Here is a 24,264-nt window from a genome sequence, read left to right as displayed (position 1 = left end):
CACTAGTGTATAGTTTAACACAAATCACCGGGAAGATGGCGGACCATTCGGGAATGAGACGTCGATTTTTTTTTGTATTTCTGGTACGCTTTGAGACGGTTTCAGCCTCATACTTCTGTGGCAAGGGAAGCGTTGGACGTGTCAACTGCGGCAGTGACACCAAGCTCGAATCATGCGTGGCCGTGACAGGTGTGCCTTGAAACTTGTTTGCTTGTTGTTGTCTGGTCAGGTTCAGTGGAAACTGATTCATCAGCTACAAGATGTGGGGGAATGTGCCGCCGACGTAACGGTTATGTCTGGAGGAACACTGACATCCTACAGAGAAAAGGATTGCTGTCAGATTTGGAAGCTAGCTGTATTTTGTGAACTAAACAGTGCCAGTAAATTATCGAAACGTTGTGAAATGCTGCGGCAAATTAACACCAGCAGAGCACGAAGAAGCACAAATAAAGCAGTCTGGAGATAATACAAGATGCGGACATTACCCACACAAAGCCCGTATTAATCAACAGTGTTAGTGACCCAACGCCAAATTAAGTCCCAGATAACGAGTTTTAGAGTTAATAAAACACATGAAGATGGCATACTTGATGAGCTTGTCCATGTTTTTAAACCACATGCCGGCGTCTTGATAATGAAAATCTTCTCCCATTGTCATGACAATGTGGTTCGTCTTAAACGACTTTGCCTGCTTCTTGGAATATGCAATAAAATCATCCACCTGTAAAACAATCAGGTTGCATACAACCATGAGGAGAGCGAGCTAATATGAAACCACATGCCGACGGGCTGCTCAGACAATCGCGATTTCTGCAATTCAACATTTTCCGTTAACAACTGGCCACGCTGTCCTAACTGTACGCAACTGCGCCCGAAATGCGTCAGGCAGGAGGGCACTGTCCACAGGGAGCGTGATTTTTGTAATGCCGGTGTGCTTTGCTGTAACGAATTAGCATTCGGCCCGAATAACTTATGTCATAGTGCGACTTGGAACCTTCGGCTGTTCGTCTTAAACCACCATGCTAAAATCGTGTATTTTTGCAGCTACTCGGAGTTCCAAGTGTTCAAGGAAACGTTTGATGTTGCAATACGATAAATAACCATAGACACGCGCATTTAATTTGTCCGAGGAATTAAAAAAAACTACTTGCAATCACCGTTGCACAAAATCATCAGCCATTAACGCCGGGCCTGGCGTGCGGACCCACCTTTTCATCGACATTGTAATCTTTCAGCCGCTTGTCGTCCATGATTGGTTGGTCGTTACAATTGACGTCATAGCAGTGGCCGGGGGGCGGAGCGTAAATGTTGTAGAGGGCGCCCGTGAAAATCTCTCCAGTCTCGCCTGGGGCATCAACAGCAATTACGGCAAAACGGTCGCCACATGATAACGGAAACTAGGACGAAAGGAAGGCTATCAGGAGCTTTCAGAGCTGTCAGCTTTCAGAGCTGTCAACTTTCGGCTGTCTTGTTTGCTGGTGGGTTACTGAAGGAAAGACTGTCCTGCTGGAAGTATGCACGGTACTTTATGCGGTGTTTGTGATGGGTTACATCTGTTTTAGGTGGTTCTGGTTTGCACAAACATGCACAATGAATGAAATGGCGTTATGCTGGCATGTCATGTGTGTCAGCTCATCATATTCTATCACCTGAGAGACGTGACAAATGAGGCAGCGACGACAGTGTTCGAGCAGTTGTGCGTTGTTTGTCGAAGTCGATACTGTGTCACCTGATATCGGATTAGCTGCAGAGGGACAGTAAGAAGTGCCCTTTGCGCGCAGGACTTGGTCAAATCAGGAACATAAAGCAGAGGAAGGAGGAACACTGCATGCCGTTGCGCGGCGCCCACGGCCCGTTAGCGGCGTTACCTTCTGGTCCACATTATAATCATGCAGCCGGCGGTCATCCATGATCGGCGCGTCGTCGCAGAGGATATCGAAGCAGAAGCCGGACGGAGGCTGGTACATGTTGGGCAGCACGCCCGTGAACAACTCCGAGCCTGCGCTCCCAGCGTGTTAGAGGCTGGGCCGGATGGACCACGACCAATTCCTGGCAGTGCGCTTGGGATTCCGAGCCCGGAATGACCATGCGATGATTGCGAAGTGGGAAGAGGGTGGGCAGACGCGGATTTGAGCCTGCACACTGAGCGACGGCAGGTTCTATTTATGTATACGAGATCGGCAATGATGTGAGCCGAGGGTTGAAGCATACGCTTCATGCAACGCAGATGACGTCATAACACGTGGTCAAGTGATCAGGTCAACGCCATAACAATGTGGAAGGTGGGAACGAGAAACCGCAGTGGATAACTCCAGGGGTGATTACTCACGGGTCAAAGGCAGTTGAAATATACATGTTAAAGGGACTATGGCATACCAAACAGGGTTACACCACATAAGAGGTTTTCAACTCACAAGTTCCAACACAAAAATACTGTCGCTTTCGTAATATCGTTTTCTCACGCTTCACAATCACAAGGTCACCACATTTTTAAACAATAACTACATCGTAAAGCAGAGTGTCAACTGCTCTGTGTTAGAGCAGAGTGTTAATGTGCAGAGTTAACTCTTCAAACTTCAACTTCAACTTCAACTTCAACTTCAAAGATATCGGATTAATCTGGGGAAAAATTCCTAATACTCTTTGCGCTGGGCTCAAGAAATATTCGTCGATGAGTAATGCATTTAAAATACCGTATAAATACACTCCTAGCTCACCATAAATATCACGACACAAGAGACACTGATAGAGTGGTGCGCGAGGCACAATTTGTTAACTCATAGCTTAATGCAGGCTGTAGAGAAGTAAATGACTATCCTGACACCCGAGTACGCAGCGATTGGGAGAAGGGCGCACAGAGAACTGACCAAGGTCCTGACTGGCAAGCCACACCATCTCCATCTCCGAGGCGTTCATCCGCCGCTTCTTGTCGTCGTAGTCCAGACGGCCGAAGAAATAGCCGTCGAAACCCATCTGGGCAAACATGTTCGCCTGCGGAAAGGCAAGATCCAATCAGATCGGAGGCGAGCATTGACAGATCCAATCAGATCGGAGGTGTGCATGGTCAGATCCAATCAGATCGGAGGTGGGCATGACCACCTCGGCACTGCTAACCTAAACAAATCGCATCGTCCATCAAGAACAGCCAGAACGCATGCCTGTTTCGTTGAGTTGCGTTCAAACTGAAGAAACAATGGCGTCCGCACCGACCTCCGTCCAACTTTTTCTTGGAGCCCTGCCCCATTCAGGAAGCAAAATCACAGTGATTGGAGTACACAGCATCACGAAACTATAGCGTGCACTTGCATACACACACACACACACACACACACACACACACACACACACACACACACACACACACACACACACACACACACACACACACACACACACACACACACACACACACACACACACACACACACACACACACACACACACACACACGCACGCACGCACGCACACACACACACACACACACACACACACACACACACACACACACACACATATATATATATATATAGCACATATTACATGTCACATATTCACGGGCAAAATAGTCCACCTTAATATTCCACTCTCCAAACATGTTACAATGTTAAAACCTGGGGATCATATACAATATCGCAGGGCAACATTCCGTCACGAAGCCACTCGCATATTTCTGAGCCATGGCGCTGCTTAATAGTGCACTTCAGCGAACCCTGTACTAGAGGAACAGCTTACCATGGTGCAGTCTCCGTGTGTACGTCAGCGGATCCTGGACCGGAGGAGCGTCTCACAATGATGCTTTCCCCGTGTGTACGTCAGCGGATCCTGGACCGGAAGAGCGTCTCACCATGATGCCGTCCCCGTGTGTACGTCAGCGGACCGTGCACCGGAGGAGCGTCTCACCATGATGCCGTCCCCGTGTGTACGTCAGCGGATCCTGGACCGGAGGAGCGTCTCACCATGATGCCGTCCCCGTGTGTACGTCAGCGGACCGTGCACCGGAGGAGCGTCTCACCATGATGCCGTCCCCGTGTGTGCGTCAGCGGACCGTGCACCGGAGGAGCGTCTCACCCTGATGCCGTCCCCGTGTGTACGTCAGCGGACCGTGCACCGGAGGAGCGTCTCACCCTGATGCCGTCCCCGTGTGTACGTCAGCGGATCCAGGACCGGAGGGCCGTCTCACCTGCTCCTTGGTGTGTCCGAACGGGTCGATCTGCCAGGCCACCCGAGGAATACCGCACGGCCCGAAGTGGTCGAACAGCGTCCTGGAACATGACGGCATCGGAGGCTGCGCTGGCGATCAACCGCCAATTCAACTCCCCGGTAAGATTTGGGGCTTGGTATGATGTCTAACGCGGGCGACTTGCGGAGCGAGTCTGCCACTGCCACTCAAACAGCAAGCGCGCTAAAAACCATCACACAGCAGACTTGTGCTCTCTGCCTGCAGCACTGTACTCAAACAGCAAGTGTGCTATTCACCATCACGCAGCAGGCTTTTGCTGTCTGCATGCAGCACTGCTGCTCAAACAGCAAGTGCGCTAATAACCATCACACGGCAGGCTTGTGCTCTCTGTCTGCAGGTGCCGAAGCCTCTTCAAGCGGAATGCAGCGCAGCTCCTTGCGTGCGGGGCCACTTATATTTCGTATTTCAGGTCCATCGAGTTCCTCGGACCGCCATCTCGTGAGCTACTGTCATTTCGTAAGCTACCATCCTGCACACCCATGCTGAGGGGGTATCGAACCCAGCGTACCTGCCCTGGGCGTGCAACATGCGCGATTATGGTCACGTTTTGAAGTGGCCAAGAAAGCGGCCACTATAGGATCTCCGCCTTCTTACTACATGCTACAGAGCCATCAGAGCATTACCTCTGCCTCCTCAGTACATTCTGCACATATAGCCGTGCCTGACGGGCTCCCTCGCCGCTGACAGCCCCCACCACGCCGCGGTGCGGAGACAATGGGCGCCTTTTGTTTCGCAAAGGTTGTACTGGAATCCGTTTTCATAAGGCTCACGGCTTTAAGTGTGTGACAATAAAAACGATAAAAAACAGCGCATTGGCTATTAACGTTTTAGTGAAGTAAAGCGGCAGCAATTGGATTTACTTATCACAAACGACAGTTACCGGAATCGTTTTGAAAATGGCTGCTTTGAGGACGCAATGTCAGTTTCAAGACCTTGTCCTATTTAGATGTATTCTTTCAACTTCGTGCGCCAAACACCGTTTTCGCAAAGAATATCCTGGGCGGGCTATGGACAAACATATTCATTGACGACATGTCCACGGACTCGTTCGCAGATGGATGAAAGCGGTCTTGCCCGTCTAAGCGAATTACCGCACGTGGCTATGGCACAGAAGGCTCGACTATTTTCGTGCTAGGTAGCAATAAAGGGCATCGCTACATTATGCTTCGACCTTTGCTGATATTCCGGTTTGTCATTGCGCGATTGCAGAAGTTTTTTTTAGTATGCGTAGCGCAACGGTAAGATGACTCCAAGGTGGCGGCATGGTGGCCATGCAATTTTATAAGCTGCGGGCAGAAGCGTGTCGCGCGTCCAGTTGAAATTTGCGACCATTCTCAGCCTGTTAAAAAAATAAGTGCATCGGGTCATCACCCCTTGCATCTCTGTCAATATTGTATCTACATATCCAGGAACGCGAGAAAAAGGGTCCAGGGAGCTAGGGTGCTGAGCCATCGCCCCCGCCCCCCTCAGCTTTCTGAGAATCTAAGATTGACCCTTCGGATGTAGACTGGAAAGAAGAAAAAGCAAATTCAATCTGCCTCCCTCGAACTTGAGAGGGAGCCCATTATCTTGCAGTTACCAACTAATCAGCGCTCGATGTGGGGTTATCTGACATGATAAAGTGAACCCCTGAAGTCGTGGCCATCAGCTCACAGTGCTCTGTGCGGAAGGACGTTGAAGGCTGGTGCGCTCTACAAGAAGGACGTGTGCTCCCCAGCTCGGACCTATCGCCGGGACACCCAGAGACCGCGATGCTCTGCAGCGATCGAAAACTCCGGAAGTGGGCGTTGTGCGTGGGCTACGAAAATGTACTATTTGACTTCATGCAGATACTGGGATGGATTCTCAAAATTTCGCTCGAATCGTCGTTAGAACGTGACAGTGATGAATCAAAAGACGTGGATTCTGCCTACGTGTTGAAAGTTATCCGACATCATCACCAGGCACTGGCTTTTTTGACGTTGTTGTTTGATGTCATGATGCTCTGCGGAGTGAAGAAAAAGAGCTGGCGCCTGATCGCGCCCTGGCTGATTTTCAATGCCATAGTTGTGTTTATCAGCCTCTTCGTAACAATCGCCGGCCTCGCAAGCGTCGTTCACGATCGTGATGTGTCATCAATCACACTGATGACGACCCTGCTCTGTGCTGTCATTTTCAAATGCTGCTGGTATGTAGTGGTGCTCATATACTGCTGGAGAGTCCTGCGACTACCGTCGAAGAAGAAGCCTACCCCGAAGTAAGCCTCCTAGGACAGAAGGACAAGAACAGCCCGGCAGCGAGGTGACCCCAGCGCCTTGGGCACACGTCGATGCGCCAAATTCTAATGTGGCAGCCGCCACGGCCGTAACTCCGCGACATCTGCAGGAATGACGTGGGTGACGCAACACCCAGCCCCGCTCGGACAGACAAAGGTGCCGACGGCCGCTCTCGGACAGTGCCGACGGCCCCGCTCGGACAGACCGAGGTGCCGACGCGCACCCAGAGACAAGCTAGGTCTGCTGTTTCCACATTCTCTACAGCACAGCCCAGTGCAGCGATGGGCGCAACGGCCTTTTGTCTAAATCGAATTTCGAGTTACGGCCCAGCTTGAGGTGGAAGTCCAGCACCTCTCCGCCAGCAGCTGTGTTATGTTCAGTCTCGTACTTAGAAGTTTCGAGTCCTACGCTGTAGAGTTTCCGAAAATGGTCAGCTGTGTGCAAAGCGTGTAAATCCCTTAGGTACGTAACCATACTTTTTGTAAATATTCTGAAGTGTGTGCTGATCATGGCGACATGATACAAATAGGTTGCCGCCCACATCCTAGCCATAGGGTCACATCTGTAAACGTGACTGCTGTTCCCATCGCGGTTGATGGATATTGTATCGACTAGCGGTTAAGATGCGTAAGCCACATGTACAGGGTTCGATTCCCCGCGATGCCCGGCCTTTCTGCCAGAGTGAGAGGCAAGCGACGCCACAGAGCCTCGGCAGTTGAGCGAGTCGTAAAGCGCCCATGACGACAAATTGCTTCTATATATTGCTTATTTGCGACAGTGATTTAGCTTTTTCATCAATAAGCGCCGAGCACTCAGGCAACTATCAGCCAGTATCCATCCTACCAACGGTTGCCCAGATTGAACAACGCGCTGCGTATGAGCCACTGCCAGACCAATCAGAATCCGCTGATAGCCAGCGATTAGCGGCGTACGGGTGCTAATCTAACGCCATCTAGAGTATAATACAGGAAGTAATGCTGAAATTTTCTTCCACCAGGTAATGTTAGCAGGCAGTATGATGACATCATACCGGACAAGAAATGACAAATGTAGTTCACCCATTTAATCAGCCGGGCGTTTCCACGCATGCACGGAGAACGGGTCAAACACCCGCCAAAGTCCGTCTCGGATCATGATCTGCTGCGTCGCACGTGCCTATCCAGCACTTACCTTATCAAACCCGATCTTTTTCTATCACAATCGCCCACATGCCGTCTAAATGATTGTCAGAAAGCCCTGCTAACGGTATTCCAATAAATCGCAGCAGGACAACACACCTAATAAACAGAGTGCTATGTACAACATGACAAGATGTCGCAAGCTCATTTGAACACAACATATTTGCATTGTACTTCTTTATGCCCAGCCTATCCACGAAATGTCCAGCCACTCGTTCTTATGTATATACATTGTATACCATAACACATTCATCTGTCTCAAATGATAACTCCTGCGTTATAAAGATATTTCTCTGATATTCAGAGCCAATCTAAACTCTGATTTGTAATTTAACGGCAAAGGATGGTAAAGAAATCAAGTAAATAAGTTAATTATCGGCAGGTTTTGGCCCTTTGGTCTGGTTACGTCAAGATTAGCAATATTGCCAGCAATCATACAACACAACTCGGAAAGACACAGCGTTCGATTTGAGTTCGAAGGATGGAGTCGCGTTTTCTTCTTGAATTTTGAACCGAACATCATCGATGGCTGTTGGTCGCGACCGCTAAACTGACCAGGAGCGACACGAGCAGCGCGCATCCTCTTCACACCAAACACCGTTTGCTTCGCCTCAGCTGCGTTCCACAGACACCGTTCTCAGATACCTATGTTGCGCTGAATGGCGTGAGCGCACGCATGGCTCAAAATCAAGTGGGAACCAAGTGAGAACGGTGAGAAAATTGAGAGTGGAATCAAATAAGAACAAGATTAAGTGAGAGACCGTCAAGCGATTCATCCTGACGTCATCCAGGGCAGATTTGGTTTTGGACACGTGCTGGGCGCTAAATGTTCCCAACTCATTCCGAGCGGCATGTGCCATCACGTCATGCTGAGCAGCATGTGCTCTCACGTCATGTCTCTTCACCTCAATCCGAGGGACGCTTGTCCTAACACATCCCAAACAAACGAACGCCCTCATCCCACTGCGGCTCCATTCAGAGCAACCCTGTCTTCAGCTGACATCGAGCTAAACATGCTCACATCCCATGCCGAGCCACAGAAGCTCCGACATCATATCGAGTGGAAAGTTCTCACCCATTTCCGGGCGACATATTGGTCGCCTTGTACCGAACGACATTTGGAAGGCATATGGAGAACTTTGCTCAGCTAACCTAAACCCACGCGACGAGACTCTGTGTTCTCAGGGTCACGAACGACATGTGTTCTCACCTCACCCCGAGCGACAAATGTTCTCACCTCATGCCGAGCGACATTTGGTCGATGACGGCGTTGTAGTGGACGCAGGCCTCGTCGTTCATGCTCCAGCCGCCGCCGATAAACTCGAGCCGTCCCTCGTTGACGAGGTTCTCCACAGTGGCGATCGTCTGCTCGTCCTGCTGCAGGTACCAGCGCCAGAAGAACGCCGTCTCCACGTATATGAAACTGAAACGAAGGTTCGCGTCTCACTATCATTGGTGCCCTGTTGGCCAGGTGGGCGAATCGGCCCCGGGAAACAAGACGTAACTGTATTCAGCCTGGCTGGAGGACACCAATGCTTAGACTGCACGGGCCGAACGGTCGGACGACAGACGGAGGACAGCCTAGGCGGTATAAGGATTCAGATGGGAGACAAACGCATCTTCAGGCTGGGGGCGGACGAACATCTTGATACCAGGTGAACGAGTAGGCAGAGGGAAGGTAACCGATCGCGTCTGCGCTACATTTAAGACCATTCAAAGCAAGGTTAATTGCCAAGCCTACGTGTGCGTTTTGTGTACGGGAAAGCCTGTGGGCGGATGAAGCCGACGACTGAAGTCACGTCGATTGAAACCGATGTGATGTGTTCTTTGCAAGTACCAGACAGCTCTTGAAGTCTACTCCGAAGCAATAACCGCAAGTTTTGCGTAAGTGTTTGTGTAATGAATGCAAAGCACGCATCTCTCTATATGTTTTAACAACAATTTTGCAGCATACGCATGGTTTATCGTACGTCGCCTTAAGGGATAGATATCGTCGCATTTAGGATGATTCAGGTGATAATGGTATGTCTAATTTCTCAGAACCCATATCGCTTGCTTTGCCCACAATCAACCAAGGAGCACTATGAGGATTTAACTGGCAGAGAATCACCTGACTCTGAACCACACGGGAACAAATGTAGAATGACACTCAAAACCACTCCGTCGTAACGATCAAATGTATAATGACACTTAAGACCACTCCGTCGTTACGATTAAATGTATAATGACACTCAAGACCACTCCGTCGTTACGATCAAACTGCACAACCGGTTCTCTTCGAACCATGTTACCGTTTCTCTGGATCCTTGACCAGCTCTTGTATCACCGAGTCCAGGATATACTGAACGCCAGCCCGCTGGATCTCAGACTTGGCTGAAACGGCCGCATCGGTGACGTCATACACTGAACGCTAGCCCACTGGATCTCACGCTCGGCTGAAATGGCCGCACCAGTGAGAGGAAGGGGGAGCGGCAAAGGAGACAGATGCCCCCTGCCTGCCAACAGCAGGACGCAAGAGTAGGTTCTTTCCCACTCAAAATTTTTGGAGAGCCCTTCCGAGTCAGCTGAAGACTTTGCAGGTACACATGTCTCGCCTAAACGCAGGACAACGAGGCCTCAATAACTAAAAGAGGTACCAAATCCGGCTCAGAATACTCTTGCCTGCATCAAGTAGCCAGTTTTCTGGATCTGATGTCCTCAAGAGGCCCTTTCGCTGATTCTGGAGGCCTTCGTTATGAATAAGCAGTTCTTTGCTCTGGACTAGGAGGTTCGCCCTCATATAAGGAGGCTCTTTTCTGAACCAGGAGGACCTCTCATGCATCAGAAGGTCGCTGCTTCGAACCATGATGCCCTGTTTTGAGATAATTAGTCTATTAATATAATAACATAAAATAAAAATAATAAAAACATAAAAATAATATATAAAAAGCGCGCTGCCTGCGCACCGCGCGAACACGCGGTCAGTTCTAACCTCCGTAGAAGTACTGGTCGACGGTCTTCAGCCAGCCCACGTCGTCGTGTGTGTGTGGTACCAGGTGCACGTTCAACATGTCCTGCTTACCCGCCGGACATTTCTGAAACATAGCCATGTTCTCATGTCTGAAGGGTAGCGCACCCACACTTCTTGCAGCTTGCCGTGTTGCGGCGTATGCAGTACGTGTTTCACATCGCCGCATCATGACGCCTTGTTCGGCCGATCCCCGGCCGTCCCCCGACCTCTTCACTGCGCCACAGCCGTCCGTGAGCGGCGATGGCTTCTCGGGCGGCGCTCTTATCTCGGCGACCACTTCCTGCAGGGGTCATTGACCACTTCCTGCAGGGGTCATTGACCACTTCCCGCAGGGGTCATTGACCGTTACGTGCAGCGGAGAGCGAATCAGCAGCGCGTGAGTGGTCTGTGCGGCTTATCGCAACACCTGCGTGGTGCCTCTGTTTGCTTCTACGCAAGCCAGCACAAGCGAACTGCGGGCTGCTCCGAGGGGCGTGAGGGCAGGGGCTTTATCGTAGGGCGAAAGCCCCACTTAGCGCAGACTGGGATCAAAAGCCACGCCTGCAAACAACCCATCAATAGATCACGTAAATTGTCCGGTGCATTAGCGAGGAACTTTATCAACATAGATAAGGCAGTAGTGTTTGCCTTACTCTTCGGAGAAAAGCAGGACAATGGAGATATAGTTGGATTGATATTTCGGCAACATACCCGTATCGAAACAATAGCAGAAGTGAATCCGAAATTGCACTGGCAATTTGAAATACACGTCGAATTATGAATTGAATTAATACTGTCCAGTTCTATAATTCATACTATAATTAATACTGTCGAATTCTATAATTCATACTATAATTAATACTGTCGAATTCAAAATTCCACTGGCTATTTTGAATTCTGGAATATACATGGACTACAAACATAAAGACGAAGGAATGTAAATGAACTACAAATATTTCCAATACCAATATCTGAAAATAGTAATATTCCAACCTGAAAATGAAACAAGGCCAAAAGAATAGCAAACTTCACCGTCCCCAGCCATCTTCCGCTTCCTGCATGGGATACCTGCGGAGACGCTGCGCAGGCCCATTTGGTCACCTAACCGCCATCTTATAGTGTACCCCTGACACATTTCCATCCACCCAGCCTGAGCCTGAATCATGAGGGTGCAAAGGTTGCTTCTCAGTCTCTTGTTTAAAATGTAAGCCGTGTTGCACACGAGCGGACTTTCCATACTTTTTCGTTGTCTTATACAGTATCTTAAGGTCGCATCCTTAAGGTCAACAAGGCCAAGGTCAATACTCTGTCGTGACGAACCATCACCTCGTTTTCCATTTTCATTCTACAGCGATCGTACTCACGCTAACCCACACGACAAATGTGTTCATCCCCTCGGACCTCTTGTAGGCGGGGTTACCAAGCACACCGATTTTACGATCTAAGTACAGTTTTACCGTGCTCGTGTCACATTCCCACTCACATGCATCGTCATAGTCAACGGGTGTCCCCATCCACACACCTGACGTGACTTCCAAACCTACACAGCATATACTTACCAAACAGGTATCTTGTGACCATATTTGGCCGCTATCCGGGCCCCTCCCTGGATAGATAGTCGTCTGGCACCTAAGACGTCGTCGCACCAGAGCTGGTTCATGGCGCCCACCTCACCCGGTCCCGACCGGCCACTGACCTTACAAGTTCAAGGTCGCGCCGACCTTCAAGCGCTCGATGCTATCGTACCCTTCCTGGAGTTGATGGCGGATTCGTGCTCGGAATGGCATAATTAGCGGATCCAAGCGTGTTGCAGCCAGTAACATACCCATTTCGGCTGATGTATTGATGGTACATGTCAACACTATCGGCAATGGCGGTGGCTGTGGCCGGCGGTATGGTGGTCGGCTGTTGGTAACAGATCGCCGGATTGGCACCGTGCTGGTCCGGTCAGCGGTGACTCGGCGCTGGTCCGGTCAGCGGTGACTCGGCGCTGGTCCGGTCAGCGGTGACTCGGCGCTGGTCCGGTCAGCGGTGACTCGGCGCTGGTCCGGTCAGAGGTGACTCGGCGCTGGTCCGGTCAGCGGTGACTCGGCGCTGGTCCGGTCGGCGGTGACTCGGCGCTGGTCCGGTCGGCGGTGACTCGGCGCTGGTCCGGTCAGCGGTGACTCGGCGCTGGTCCGGTCAGCGGTGACTCGGCGCTGACCCGTTCGGCGGTGACCTGATGCTGGTCCGGTCAGTGTGCCCGGCAGTGTGCATGCCTCGGGGCAGCTGAACCGAGGTGACCTGACCGAGGTCGCGTAGGAAAGCCAGGGAGTCCTACCTAACCGTTGGGAAGGGAAGGCCAGGCGACCACGGATGTAACAGCATATCATGGGACCTACCTTGAGAAAACAAGTGATCAATGTCTTAACTTTAACGGCTTAACCTGCACTGGAAAAGGACAGGTGGCGATGTCTGGCCCATGCAGGCACTGCAACTGAAAATCTAAAGCTCTAAAAAAACTAAAGCTCATGACTACTAAACTAAAAACTAAAGCTCATGACTAGGCACCGGCCCAGTGTGGCCTCTAACGGGCGTTGAGCCGCGAGTATGGCCATAATTCAACATGCATTGGAAGCGCGTCAGCGAGAGCACCAGTTGTATGCACCACTTACTCACTGAAACCTTCGGACGCCCGCAGTATCGACATAAAGCTGATGCTGGCAGTCCATGGCGGGCAGGCAACCCGCGCGTCGCGTTCCGTTTTTGAAAGAAAAAATATTGGCACCGCCTCTGTCAATACGGCCCGCCCGACCGGCAGGCGAGTCATGCAATTACTACGTTTGCACGCGACACTAAACAGCCTGCGAACGTGAACACGCATAGGCATTTGAACGTTGCGGCGAGGCGTCCATGGCTGTGACGGCAGACAGAGCTGGCTGGAGCAGACAGCACGGTTGGACAACAGGACCGATGGCTGTAAGGTCGGGTCTACTGGGTTCATGCGTTCATTGCATCATTCTAATGGCTTTATGCTTCAAGCAGCGTCAGAGCGGTCCATTAAAATTGTGCAGGCCAAAAATGACCTGTTGACCAAAATATAAAAATAAGCCATATGCTGAACAGGGCTGTTTTAACAAGTTAAAGGCTTTCATTCGCAATTTTCATACCGTGTGCAAATCCCAACAATTATCCAAAACGACCATGAACTTCACAATAGTGCACGATATCTTGAGTGCGCTAGAATCACCCAAAGCTTAAGAAATACGCATGCACGACATGACATATGGCAATACGAAAAAATAAAACTAGCGTGCCGAAATGTTGACCAAGTGACTGGAAAGTTAATGAAGTTGATTTGAGCATAGCATCTCGTAAGTACTGCAGTTTTACTCCCCAATGTCTTTTCTAATAATGGCAGGTCCTGATAGCTCACCAATCATGTGTTTGAAATTTGTTTCCAAGATGGGACACCCGTTATTGGTATATCAGGCGATATGCGTGACAGTTGACAAGTTTGTCCAAGCCTCTGTGTGGCAGCACGATGGCACGTTGTTGTTCAGCCGTGTTATTCCTGTCCCGTGTTGTCACGGCCCCCGGTTGCTCAGCGCGCAGACCGGCCTCCGTGGATTATCTCTGCCGCGCAGGGGACCTTCAGCAGAAACACGTGACTGTACAGCAACGGTGGGCCGACAAACGGGCCGGGTCTTTTCTTAGACGAAAACCGCAGGTTTGCGGCAGGTCATGTTCCGCGCTGTTGTCATTTTTACGTCCACCTCTCACTCAGTTTGGGCAACAGTGTGATGCTTTCGAGATCGGTTTCGAAAAACACCACATGATGTACTTGTGACTGTTAGATCACGTCGCGTTACATAATTGTTACATCATGTGTATGCGATTGTAGGTTCCGGCTTTTCGGTTACTACTGTCCGACAGCTTAGCTCATACTTCAAACAAAGAAGAGCGACGTGCGCAAACGATGCATGACAATAGGCCGTTGGCATCAACACCCTTGGAATTGGATTTGAGATTGGTTAAAAACAATAGGGGTCAGGTGTGGGGTTGGCTCGAGCTTGTAAAAGGCCCGGAGGAGCCAGAGCGGGAATCCACTTTGCATACCGGGCGTCGGGATCAGTGTGAACTGTGCTCGACTGGAACTGCGCACACATGTGCAGCTGAGGGCACGCCAAGGCCACCAACACACGGAAATCACTAATCGGTTCTCGCCCCTAGGCTTGTTATATAGCCCGCGTACCCGTCCGTGCCCAATTGGCGAGACACACGCTGGGCAGCACGTGATCTGAGGACGGACCGGCCGGTCATAACTCACGTCGTATCCACAGATCTGCTCCCGCGGGGCGGCCAGAGCGGCCGCCGCCATCGCCAGCACCCTCAGCCACATCTTGATCCACGTACGGCACCGCCGTTCCCCGCGCACCCTCTCTGCCGCCGGCTCCGCCAGCGACTGCCCGCATCTGTGCAGGGGCAGACCGTATCTCGCCGGGGTCTGGTATCGGTCACACGGGCCGATGGGGGGGGGGGACGGTGGGGGGGGTGGGGGGGGGGGGGGGGGGGCGGGTGTCCTGTGTCCCGCTACCGCGCCGCAACCACTGATAGGCACAGCAGGGGCGGTGCCAGGCAGCGAATACGGGGGTTGATATGACGCCGCGGTCTGTCCAAGGGCGGGCCCAGGCGGTACGGTATGGGATAAGGTCAGGTAACTTCTGTGACGGGATGGACAACATGCCCACATTTGGCGATGTAGGTGTAAAGGCCATAGATCGCTCAAAACAAAGCCACAAGACAGACGTCACGTGTCACCGAAGAGAACGACACCACGCACCAGCATCCAGGGGCGCCTTGCATGGTTAACTCGCGTGGTATCCACAGAGCGCGCGGTGCCAGTGTAAACACGAGGGTCACGTTTGGGGCGGCATGGACTGGTGATGAGTGAGTCAACGGCATCTGGCCGCGCACGCCGACTGGCTAACAGAACAGCAGCACCACTCGTCAATGCTGACACAGCAATGCAGCTCAGATCAGCAGCTCGTCCAAACACCAATCGACAACCAGGTCGATGATACTTCGCTGCCGGACCGCCTTGTTCTCATTGGCGCGGAGGGGAGACAAACCTCTGCGTCTTTTGAGGGCGTTCTCCGAGCCTGCTATCCCCTTGGTCGATGAACCTAAAGGAAACCCTTCTCTTTTCGCCGACTTAAAGCCTGGCGTATGCGCGTCGCCCCGTTTTGTCATTCTTATCATATCAAAACCATGTTCAACTATGTTCGCGTGTCAGTTTTTCGTCGTTGCTTGCGTGCTCTCTCGATTTTCTTTTTTGCAACTGCTGCTCATCATGAAGTTTTTTCATACGCATATTGTACAAGGCCGGAAGAGCTCACTGGACAATACTGCGCGTTTAACAATGCACCTACAGGTGTTGCCACCCGACGGAGGACGCCGTGCTCGACGCTGTGGATTGGATACCGGGCGATGTGGCCAAGGGAGCAATATCATCAGTTCCTGCCGTGGGCTTAAGCAAAGCCTTCGAAGGTGTCGACCACGGTGTCCAGAACAGGCCAACGTCGCACGATTTGACAGCAAACGCCGTTTTGGTTTAAGAGCCATCTGAGCGGGCGAATGCGGGTGGTAAGAGGCAGTGCCGACTCACCCCGAAGCAGTGGCAGTGGGACTAGAGCAGTGTCCTAGAACTGCCGACTTTGGGTGTAAGGCAACACCCTATGAGGAGGAATTTTTCACTCCTTTTCCCCATATTTTATGTGAACTTTGTGTAACAGTGTTACTTTCAGTTTTCATTTATAATCTGTAAAATGTAAAATTTAAAATCATCTAAAAATTTTTGAAAAATTAAAAATTATTAAAAAAGCGAATTCTTATTGCTCCGAGAAAGGCATGTTGCCGAAATATCAATCCAACTATATCTCTATTCTCCTGGTTTTTCGGAGAAATAAGGCTAATGCTTCTGTCTTATCTTCGTAACTACTGTTCCTCGCTAATGCACTGAACACCTTACGTAATATTGTAATAAATGTTTAACGGACCCATTCTGCATCGGGCCCTTATCGGAATAGCACGAAAGGACCTTCACCGTGCCATGCAATCGCACTACTCTCGGCGCCCTGCGATCAGGCTGACGCTGCCCAGTCGGCAGCCAAATGGCCCTCCTCTGCGAGCCAGCTACGAACGCTTGTTCTGGGGGCTGGACCCTCCGCTACGCATTTCACCACATCGCGAATGTCTTCAGAATAACTTCAGTTGGGTTCAGCTCCACCAAAGTTGGGCTTCGGCAAAGGCAATGGCCTGTCTTCGCGGCAATATAGTGCGTGTGAGCATTCTGCACGTTGCAGCCAACGGGTTTATAGAAAGACAATGCCTGTTAACTGCCACATCACTACCTTCTTTCTGAAAGATAGTAAAGGTGACCTAGAAATCAGTCATAAACAAATGAACTCGGTTAAGTGCATGTCACCATTAATGATAACTTTGCTGTGGTTTTCCCGTAAACCATTACACCCACACTTGCTCTACATTTTCTGCGGCAACAATACGGGAAAATTTGAGTTTTATTTGAAATCCCGGGGTCATTATATTTCAAAATTTCTAGCTGCATTCTTTCACGATTTCCAGGGAACTCATACATCTTGATTCAAATGAAACTTTCAGACTGCATTGAAGTGCGTCACCATGCGCAGCAGAAAATGCTATCAGTTAGTGAAGCATAACCGTAGGCATTTGAGCGAAGCTTATTTTGCAGGTTGATCTTTTACTACCCTGTGATGTTGAGGAAAAGCTAGCCCACATGAAATAAGATGTCTTACAAAATATGGCATGTATCCATCCCATGGACACGCGCACGGGTGGCCGGTTGATTACGACGCGCTTGGTAGGGACAGGCGTCTATGACCTCTGAAATAAAACAAAACAGGAGAACCAGAAACGCCAAAGTCAAGAGGTAGGATATCCTTTGTATGAATTGACTCGTCCAAGTTTTGGGATAGGCTTGCTCAAAATACCTGTTGACCTTTGAAACATATAATATTAAACTTCAGATCGGCATCCAAAGTACCTTCAGACTTGCTCATGCCACCGCCTCGACCCTAGGCACCTATACTAAGCAAAACTTCACTAGTGTTCCTTTCAGATCGCACCGGTTGGAACGGCGGCGCCGCATCGGTCGGATAAAGAACGGTTGGCATGAGTTATTTTAGGTCAGTGACCTCTTCTAACCTAAAAGAGGCGCAAATGAGATGTATGTTAGTGTCCCCGTGATCAAGAAGTTCAAAAACCATCAGAAACTTCTTGTTAAAGCACATTCTTCAATGAAAAAGTGGGTTGGTTTCTACTTCGATCCGACCTTCATACCGACCCAATCTCAATGGCATTAATCGTATTCCTAACCTCAATTGGCTAATTGTCTAAGAAAGTATCTCAGAGATTCATGTTTTCGTTGAAAGGGAGTGTCCCAGCTAGGGGCAGTAAAAAAAAAATAAAATGATAGTGGAACCTCAGGACTAGTTACGTTTAATAATAACATTGGGTAGTGTCACTGCAGTACTGTCCAGACGTAGTTAACGTGTCAGTCTCACTATTTTCGAATCCAAGTTGCACTGTCAACACTTTGCAACAGTTTTATGCTTATTGCCTGCACTCGCAACGACAGTCGCCATGACAACCACCGTGCACACCTTCATTGGTGCGAATAAAGGAGCGTTTGCGATTGACCCCACGGGCAAGCGCCGGGAAGCACATTGGTCACATGTGCTTCTCGGCCCTTTTGAACCAATGCGTCATACGGATCATGTGATGCGCTCATTTCCAAACCCAAATTGCGCCTCGAATAGAGCCACTGTGGCAAACGCCACAGGAGAGCGAGCAAAGACAAAGCATAACGTTTCGTTGAATTCACGAAATAAAAGCCGTATCTTCTCATGTCGTTTTTCTCAACAGAGTGTTTCAAGCTTTCATTGCACTTATTAAACAAGCAGTTTAAAAACATTAAGCTGCACACAAAACAAAACGTACGTTGAAAACGCACAGCAAATTAAATTTCTTTCTTTCATAGTGGTGAGCATGGAGTCAAATGGGCGTTCTACCGCAGGGTCGGCTGCTTCAAACCGAAAATCTGAGCTTTTCAAAAGGATTTCGAGAAACTCATCTCACTGATCAAATCGTGCGTGTCTGATGTAAGAATGAGTGAGATGTGGAAAGGTGGGATGCTCCCTTTAATCTTATGTTGTCGCATCAGTATGAACGGTTCTACAGGAATTGTCTTTGCCGGTAGGCATGGCCTGACTTCCATATGCCACAGGTAAGCCACCTAACCATGTACATCTAACTTTCCACACCTTCACACCCGTCATTCAATTATCTACAGGTATGCAAAGTTTCGCGCGGCCTAGCAGCGCCAAAACTTTGTGAATGGTGTAACCGCATGACCGGATAATGTAATCTCCCCTTAGAAACGCATAATTGTCGTGTATCGCTCCAACGTTACCAACGTACCAACGTTAGAACGGCTACGCTGCACCGATCATAAATTATTTTGGAAGACATTCGGAAGGAGGAGCGGCCAAATTGTTCTCCGACCCATGCGCGTGTTAATTATAACAATACATTTGGAAGTCCTATAAAAGCACACGAATTTCCACATCGCAATTACAGGAAATTAGTTTTCACTCTTGTCACCCACTCTCCGCGTCACTCTCTGCTCTTGATGCCATGAGAAAAAAAAGTTGAAAAATGTGACACGCCGCCAAATTGTGTCCATTTTTTTGCATGCCTCGCGCATGTCACAGAAAGTCGTAGCCTTAATAAAGGAGCACATTTTCAGGGGGATGCGTGGGGCATTGTAACCTACTTCAGGGGCAAAAAGGAAATTAGAGTATTGTGCGTAATTTGGCCCTTCGGCTTGGCCCCCAAAACCGGTAGCAAGATCCGTTAATGAAGCCGGGTGTTTGCCTTCCCATAGAGACGTATGTTTCTCGTATATAGCTTTGCATCTACAAACACTAGAAACCTCCCTCCCTCGTAACAAAAGATCGTGGCTGCTCTCACCATCAGATACAAATCGTAACAGCTGGGCGGATAAACGACGCAATTGTCGCATGCCTAGGACCATTAGGCAGGCAATGATTTGTGATGTTAAAGTGAAAAGCTCTGGAGCACGGGGATCACCTGAGTCCTTCATGACCAACCCTCAACCAAATTACAGCAGATCCTCCACAACCCAACCCTCGTTGACCCTCAAATGTCGATATCACTCTCGTTGACTTCCAAACGTCAACGTCACTCTCGTTGACTTCCAAACGTCGACGTCACTCTCATTGACTTCCAGACGTCGACGTCACTCTCGCTGGAAGCAGGCAAGACATTAAACAAGCCAATCATTTCCTCATGACATACCAAAAATAGGTGTCCATCAAATCGACTCGCTCGTGTGATCTGTTGGATGTGGTCACGAACATTTTCTACCGCGAGTTACACCTGTTGCACTCACCCGAAAAACGCTCACGAGACCTCTGTTATCTCTGCCACAATTTCTGCTCCACTCCACTCAGGAGCCGGTCAAAGTTCTGGTCAAGGCCCATGCACTTCCGCGTGCACGCATCTCCGCACATTTTGCATTGTTCGCTAGTTTGGGTCTGAGTCGGCCAAATCAATTGGCTCACGTTAAAAGACTAGAAAAACTTGTACAAATCGCGACGGTTGTGCAGTGCGGGGCGCAGGTTCTTCCAACAGCGTCGCTGCCGGTTAGCGCCGGGTGAAGAGGCAGGGGAGGATCTCAACGAGGTAAAGGTACTTAAAACACTGGGGAACAAGGATAGAATAAAGGACAAAATCTGGGCAATGCGCCGTATGTTCGATTTTCGGTCTTCAGTGTGCCTTTAGTGCATTTGATCAGTTTCTGTAGAGAAAGTGAGTGCTCTGGCTATCGAAATAGCATACCAGTCCGTAGACACCCTGATGGTGATGGTGTCCTGACACGCAGATCAGCTGACACCCTGATGGTGATGGTGTCCTGGCGCGCGGATCAGCCGACACCCTGATGGCGATGGTGTCCTGACACGCAGATCAGCTGACACCCTGATGGTGATGGCGTCCTGAAGCGCGAATCAGCCGACACCCCGATGGTGATGGTGTCCTGACACGCAGATCAGCCGATACCCTAACGGCGATGGTGTCCTGACGCGCGGATCAGCCGACATCCCGATGGTGATGACGTCCTGACGCGCGGATCAGCCGACACCTTACTAATATGATTATCTCTTATTTCCTCGATCTCAGTCAGCTGGTCTAGTGTCACTGCAATGCTGGGCTGCCTACCGGATGAAACTGGATCTAACCAGATCTAAATCCCATTGTCCAGACCGAGACCTGTGTTCCTTACTTGCGTTTGCGATTGGAAGATAGTTGACGATTGTCACCCCTATCAAGCGTGAAAGACCATAGTTTGTCCAAATTTTAATACAGGTATTCAAGAATATCACGGCTGGTCAGGCAGCTTTTAAGCAAATGCCTCAGAATGTTCATATCACCGTTCTTAAAGAGCTGCTCCTTTCATTGTTCCAAGCGCATGCAGCTGCAATCGCTGCCTTCGAAAATACCACGCTCTCAAGGCGCCATGCTCAGTTCGAGCTGGGCCCCTCAACTCCGAAATTGTTCGATGGGGCTGCTGTTCTCATGAGATGGTTCATAACAAAAAGGTTCAAGCATAGTACTTGCCCGGTTTCCCGACTTTTTCCAGGCCAAAGATCAGGGTCCAGCTCTAGGTCAAACTCCTCTAGTTCCATACCTTGGATGCCATTATTTTGCAGACTCGTTCCAAAGCATGACATTTCAAAGACATGAAAAGTGTCACATGACAGGCATGGTAACGCATGCCAGGGATGCCAAGAAATGACTTATTATTTAAAGCCAATGTGATAGCGATAATGATCAATCATGGCAGCCCACCCCCTCCCTAAAGTATCCAACGATACATCTCTGTCACCAAACCAACTGAGGCCTCATACGATGCTTGCAGCTTTTAGACAGAAGTGAAAGCTGAAGCTGTTGCACCAAGGCCACGGGATCGACCCGGCCGGTGGGTTGATTTTTTAGTGTTATGCTCCGGGTTAGGGATGGGCGCACACGCGGCTGGAACGAGGCCCAGCTGCGATTATGCAGACAGCTGTGCTGCTAATTCTACAACTGGTCACACTCAAGTGACTTTTACAAGACAGACAAACCTCTTGCAGCGCGACGCTCTTCAATGCCAGTGGTCGCTGCAATGTTTCTAGGATGATCCTTGAGCTTTTTCACTGAATATTTTTACTTGTATTTTCACATCAGCATTTGATAAGCCAGCATATTCGTCCGGCCCACGCCGTCCGCAGCTAAAAATATCGCGCTCTATGACGTCATGTAGCGGCAGCAGTCACCGTAGGTATGCAGCCCGTATGAACTGGAAATGGACTGGGCAACGGGTCAAGAATACATGCTGGAATACCGCGAGAGGCCCTGCATGGTCTGCAAATCGACAACTGTTTGCAATGACAACTCTACGTGCAAAGTGGGCCGAGGGCGGCAAACGCCGGAAAAATCCGACTATAGACTTGTACTGCAAGCGCACAACAACGGACTCCGGTCGCCGAGATCGTATTTCAGGCGATGTAACCGGCAGCTGTTTTTCCTTGTTTGGGGGGGGGGGGGGTAACCCGCGACTGGCTGGTGATGTCGTTCAGTCTCCTCGCTGGGCAACGCACTTTCTTCTGAAACCTGATATCTAAGAGGCTTTGCATTTAAAGGCGTTGAAGAAGGCATCAGATATGATGAAACAAGCTCACTTATAACTGTTGGTATAACGGGTGCCAAGCTGTTTCCTTTTGTGAGGGCGCTGGCTCCTCAATGTTGAGCTAGACCCCCAATGTTGGCTTACCCCCCGTGTTCTTGGCTGGAATGCTATAAAATGTGTAGGTAAAAGATGACTATCACACACCAACTATTTCCTTTGATCTCTTTGCGTGATGCCGTCGACATGGAGGAAGCAGCAGGGCAACTTAATCCCTTTAATCTTAAAATAACTTCCTCAAATCATGGGTAACTTTGGATGACGGGGTGAACCATTTTGTGTAGGACGTTTTTGTTTGCCACCAAACATAACCCCTCACATTTATTCCCGCAACCTCCACATGATACTGACGCCACTAGTTCACTGGTCTCATGGAGACTTTCATGCCAAGCATGATTGTAATACAGATTTAACAGACCCATTCTGCATCGGACTCTTGTCGGAGCAGCACGAAAAGACGACGGGAAGGACGAAAGGACGTTGCTATGCACTTGCACTACTCTCGGCGCCCTGTGACAGGCTGACGCTGCCAAGGAAGCAGCCGAATGGCCCTCTTCGGCTAGACATATACCAATCCTTGTTCTGGAAGGTGAGCCCTCCGCAACTCGTTTCGTCACATCACGAATGTGATCAGCATAATTTCAGTTGACCTCAGCTTAATAAAAGCAGGGTTTTGGCATCACCTGTGACTTAAAAACCAGCCATGAACATTTCAACTCGGATAGAAGATGCAACCATTACTAATAACGTTGCTGTTGTACCTGCATAGCTTTACAATTACACTTGACATACATTTTTTTGCGGCAAAAATACGGGAAAGTTTGAGTTGCATGTGGAATCCTGTGGTCATTATATGTTGAAATGTTTAACTGCGTTTTCATGACTTCTAGGAAATTCACAGATTAGGGTTGATAAGGATCTTTCAAAATGCAAAGAAGAAGTGCATCACCGTGCGCAGAAAAAAATGCTATTTAGTGGTGCGTAATCTCACGCATTTCAGCAAAACTAATTTTTTAGGTTGGTCTTTTGCTTCTTTGTAATGCTGAGGGAGAGTTAGCCCACATTAAATTAAGATGTCTTGCAAAACATGGTATACATTCATTCCATGGTCATTTACGCGCGCCTCAGATCGGCGACAATTTAACACGCGCACGGGCGGCCGGTTGATTGTGACGCGCTCGGTAGGGGAAGGGGTCATCATGATTCCTGAGATAGAACAAAACGAGAGATCAAGAAATGATAAGTTCACAGCGTAGGAAGGCCTATGTATGAACCAAATTATGCCAAAGTTTGAGATAGACTTGGTCAAAATACCCCTTGAACTTTGGGGCAAATAAAGTGAAACTCCAGATTGACCTCCGAAGTGCTCCAAACCTCCTCATGCAACCACAGTAACCCTAGGCACCTGTTCTAAGTCAAATTTTGTTGATGTCCTTTTAGGTCACGCAGGTTTGAGCGGCGGTGCCACACCAGTCGGAAAAAATCGGTTGACATAAGCCATTTCAGCTCAGTGACCGCCGCTGACCCGAAAGAAAACCAGATAAGACGTCTGCTGACGTTTCTGTGATCAATTCGAGAGGAGCTTCAAACTCTACCCCTTAAAGCACGTTTTCAGTGAATGCAAGGATGGCAACTCGAGTCTGATTCCAGTTGGTTCAGGTGGGTGTTCGGGTTATCACGGGAAAAAGTAAGTTGCTGCCTGGAGCGCAAATAGGATACATCTTTGGAGAATCTCAATAGTATACAGACAAGAACATAACGCACACACAACGACC

At 49.6% G+C, this 24,264-nt stretch overlaps 1 protein-coding gene across 1 annotated transcript in view; it reads right to left on the bottom strand.

Annotated features, from left to right (window-relative positions):
• LOC119104420 (lysosomal alpha-mannosidase) overlaps window positions 1-15,068 on the bottom strand; it is a 28,459-nt gene extending 13,391 nt beyond the window's left edge. Inside the window, exons 1-7 of the mRNA XM_037228117.1 lie at window positions 14,972-15,068; window positions 10,645-10,747; window positions 9,965-10,046; window positions 8,911-9,096; window positions 4,181-4,262; window positions 2,868-2,991; window positions 1,869-1,999 (exon numbers count right to left, since the gene is read on the bottom strand). Of these exons, the coding sequence (XP_037084012.1) occupies window positions 1,869-1,999; window positions 2,868-2,991; window positions 4,181-4,262; window positions 8,911-9,096; window positions 9,965-10,046; window positions 10,645-10,747; window positions 14,972-15,043 (780 nt within the window). The 5' untranslated portion in view covers window positions 15,044-15,068. The remainder of the gene's footprint in view (window positions 1-1,868; window positions 2,000-2,867; window positions 2,992-4,180; window positions 4,263-8,910; window positions 9,097-9,964; window positions 10,047-10,644; window positions 10,748-14,971) is intronic.
• Between the last annotated feature and the right edge of the window lie 9,196 nt (window positions 15,069-24,264).

The sequence above is a fragment of the Pollicipes pollicipes genome, unplaced genomic scaffold (genome assembly GCF_011947565.3).
Source record: "Pollicipes pollicipes isolate AB1234 unplaced genomic scaffold, Ppol_2.1 Scaffold_6052;HRSCAF=7182_pilon_pilon_pilon, whole genome shotgun sequence".
Lineage (NCBI taxonomy): Eukaryota > Metazoa > Arthropoda > Thecostraca > Pollicipedomorpha > Pollicipedidae > Pollicipes > Pollicipes pollicipes.
The sequence above is the reverse complement of the archived record's forward strand: the minus strand, read 5'-3'. Positions and strand labels throughout refer to the sequence as shown.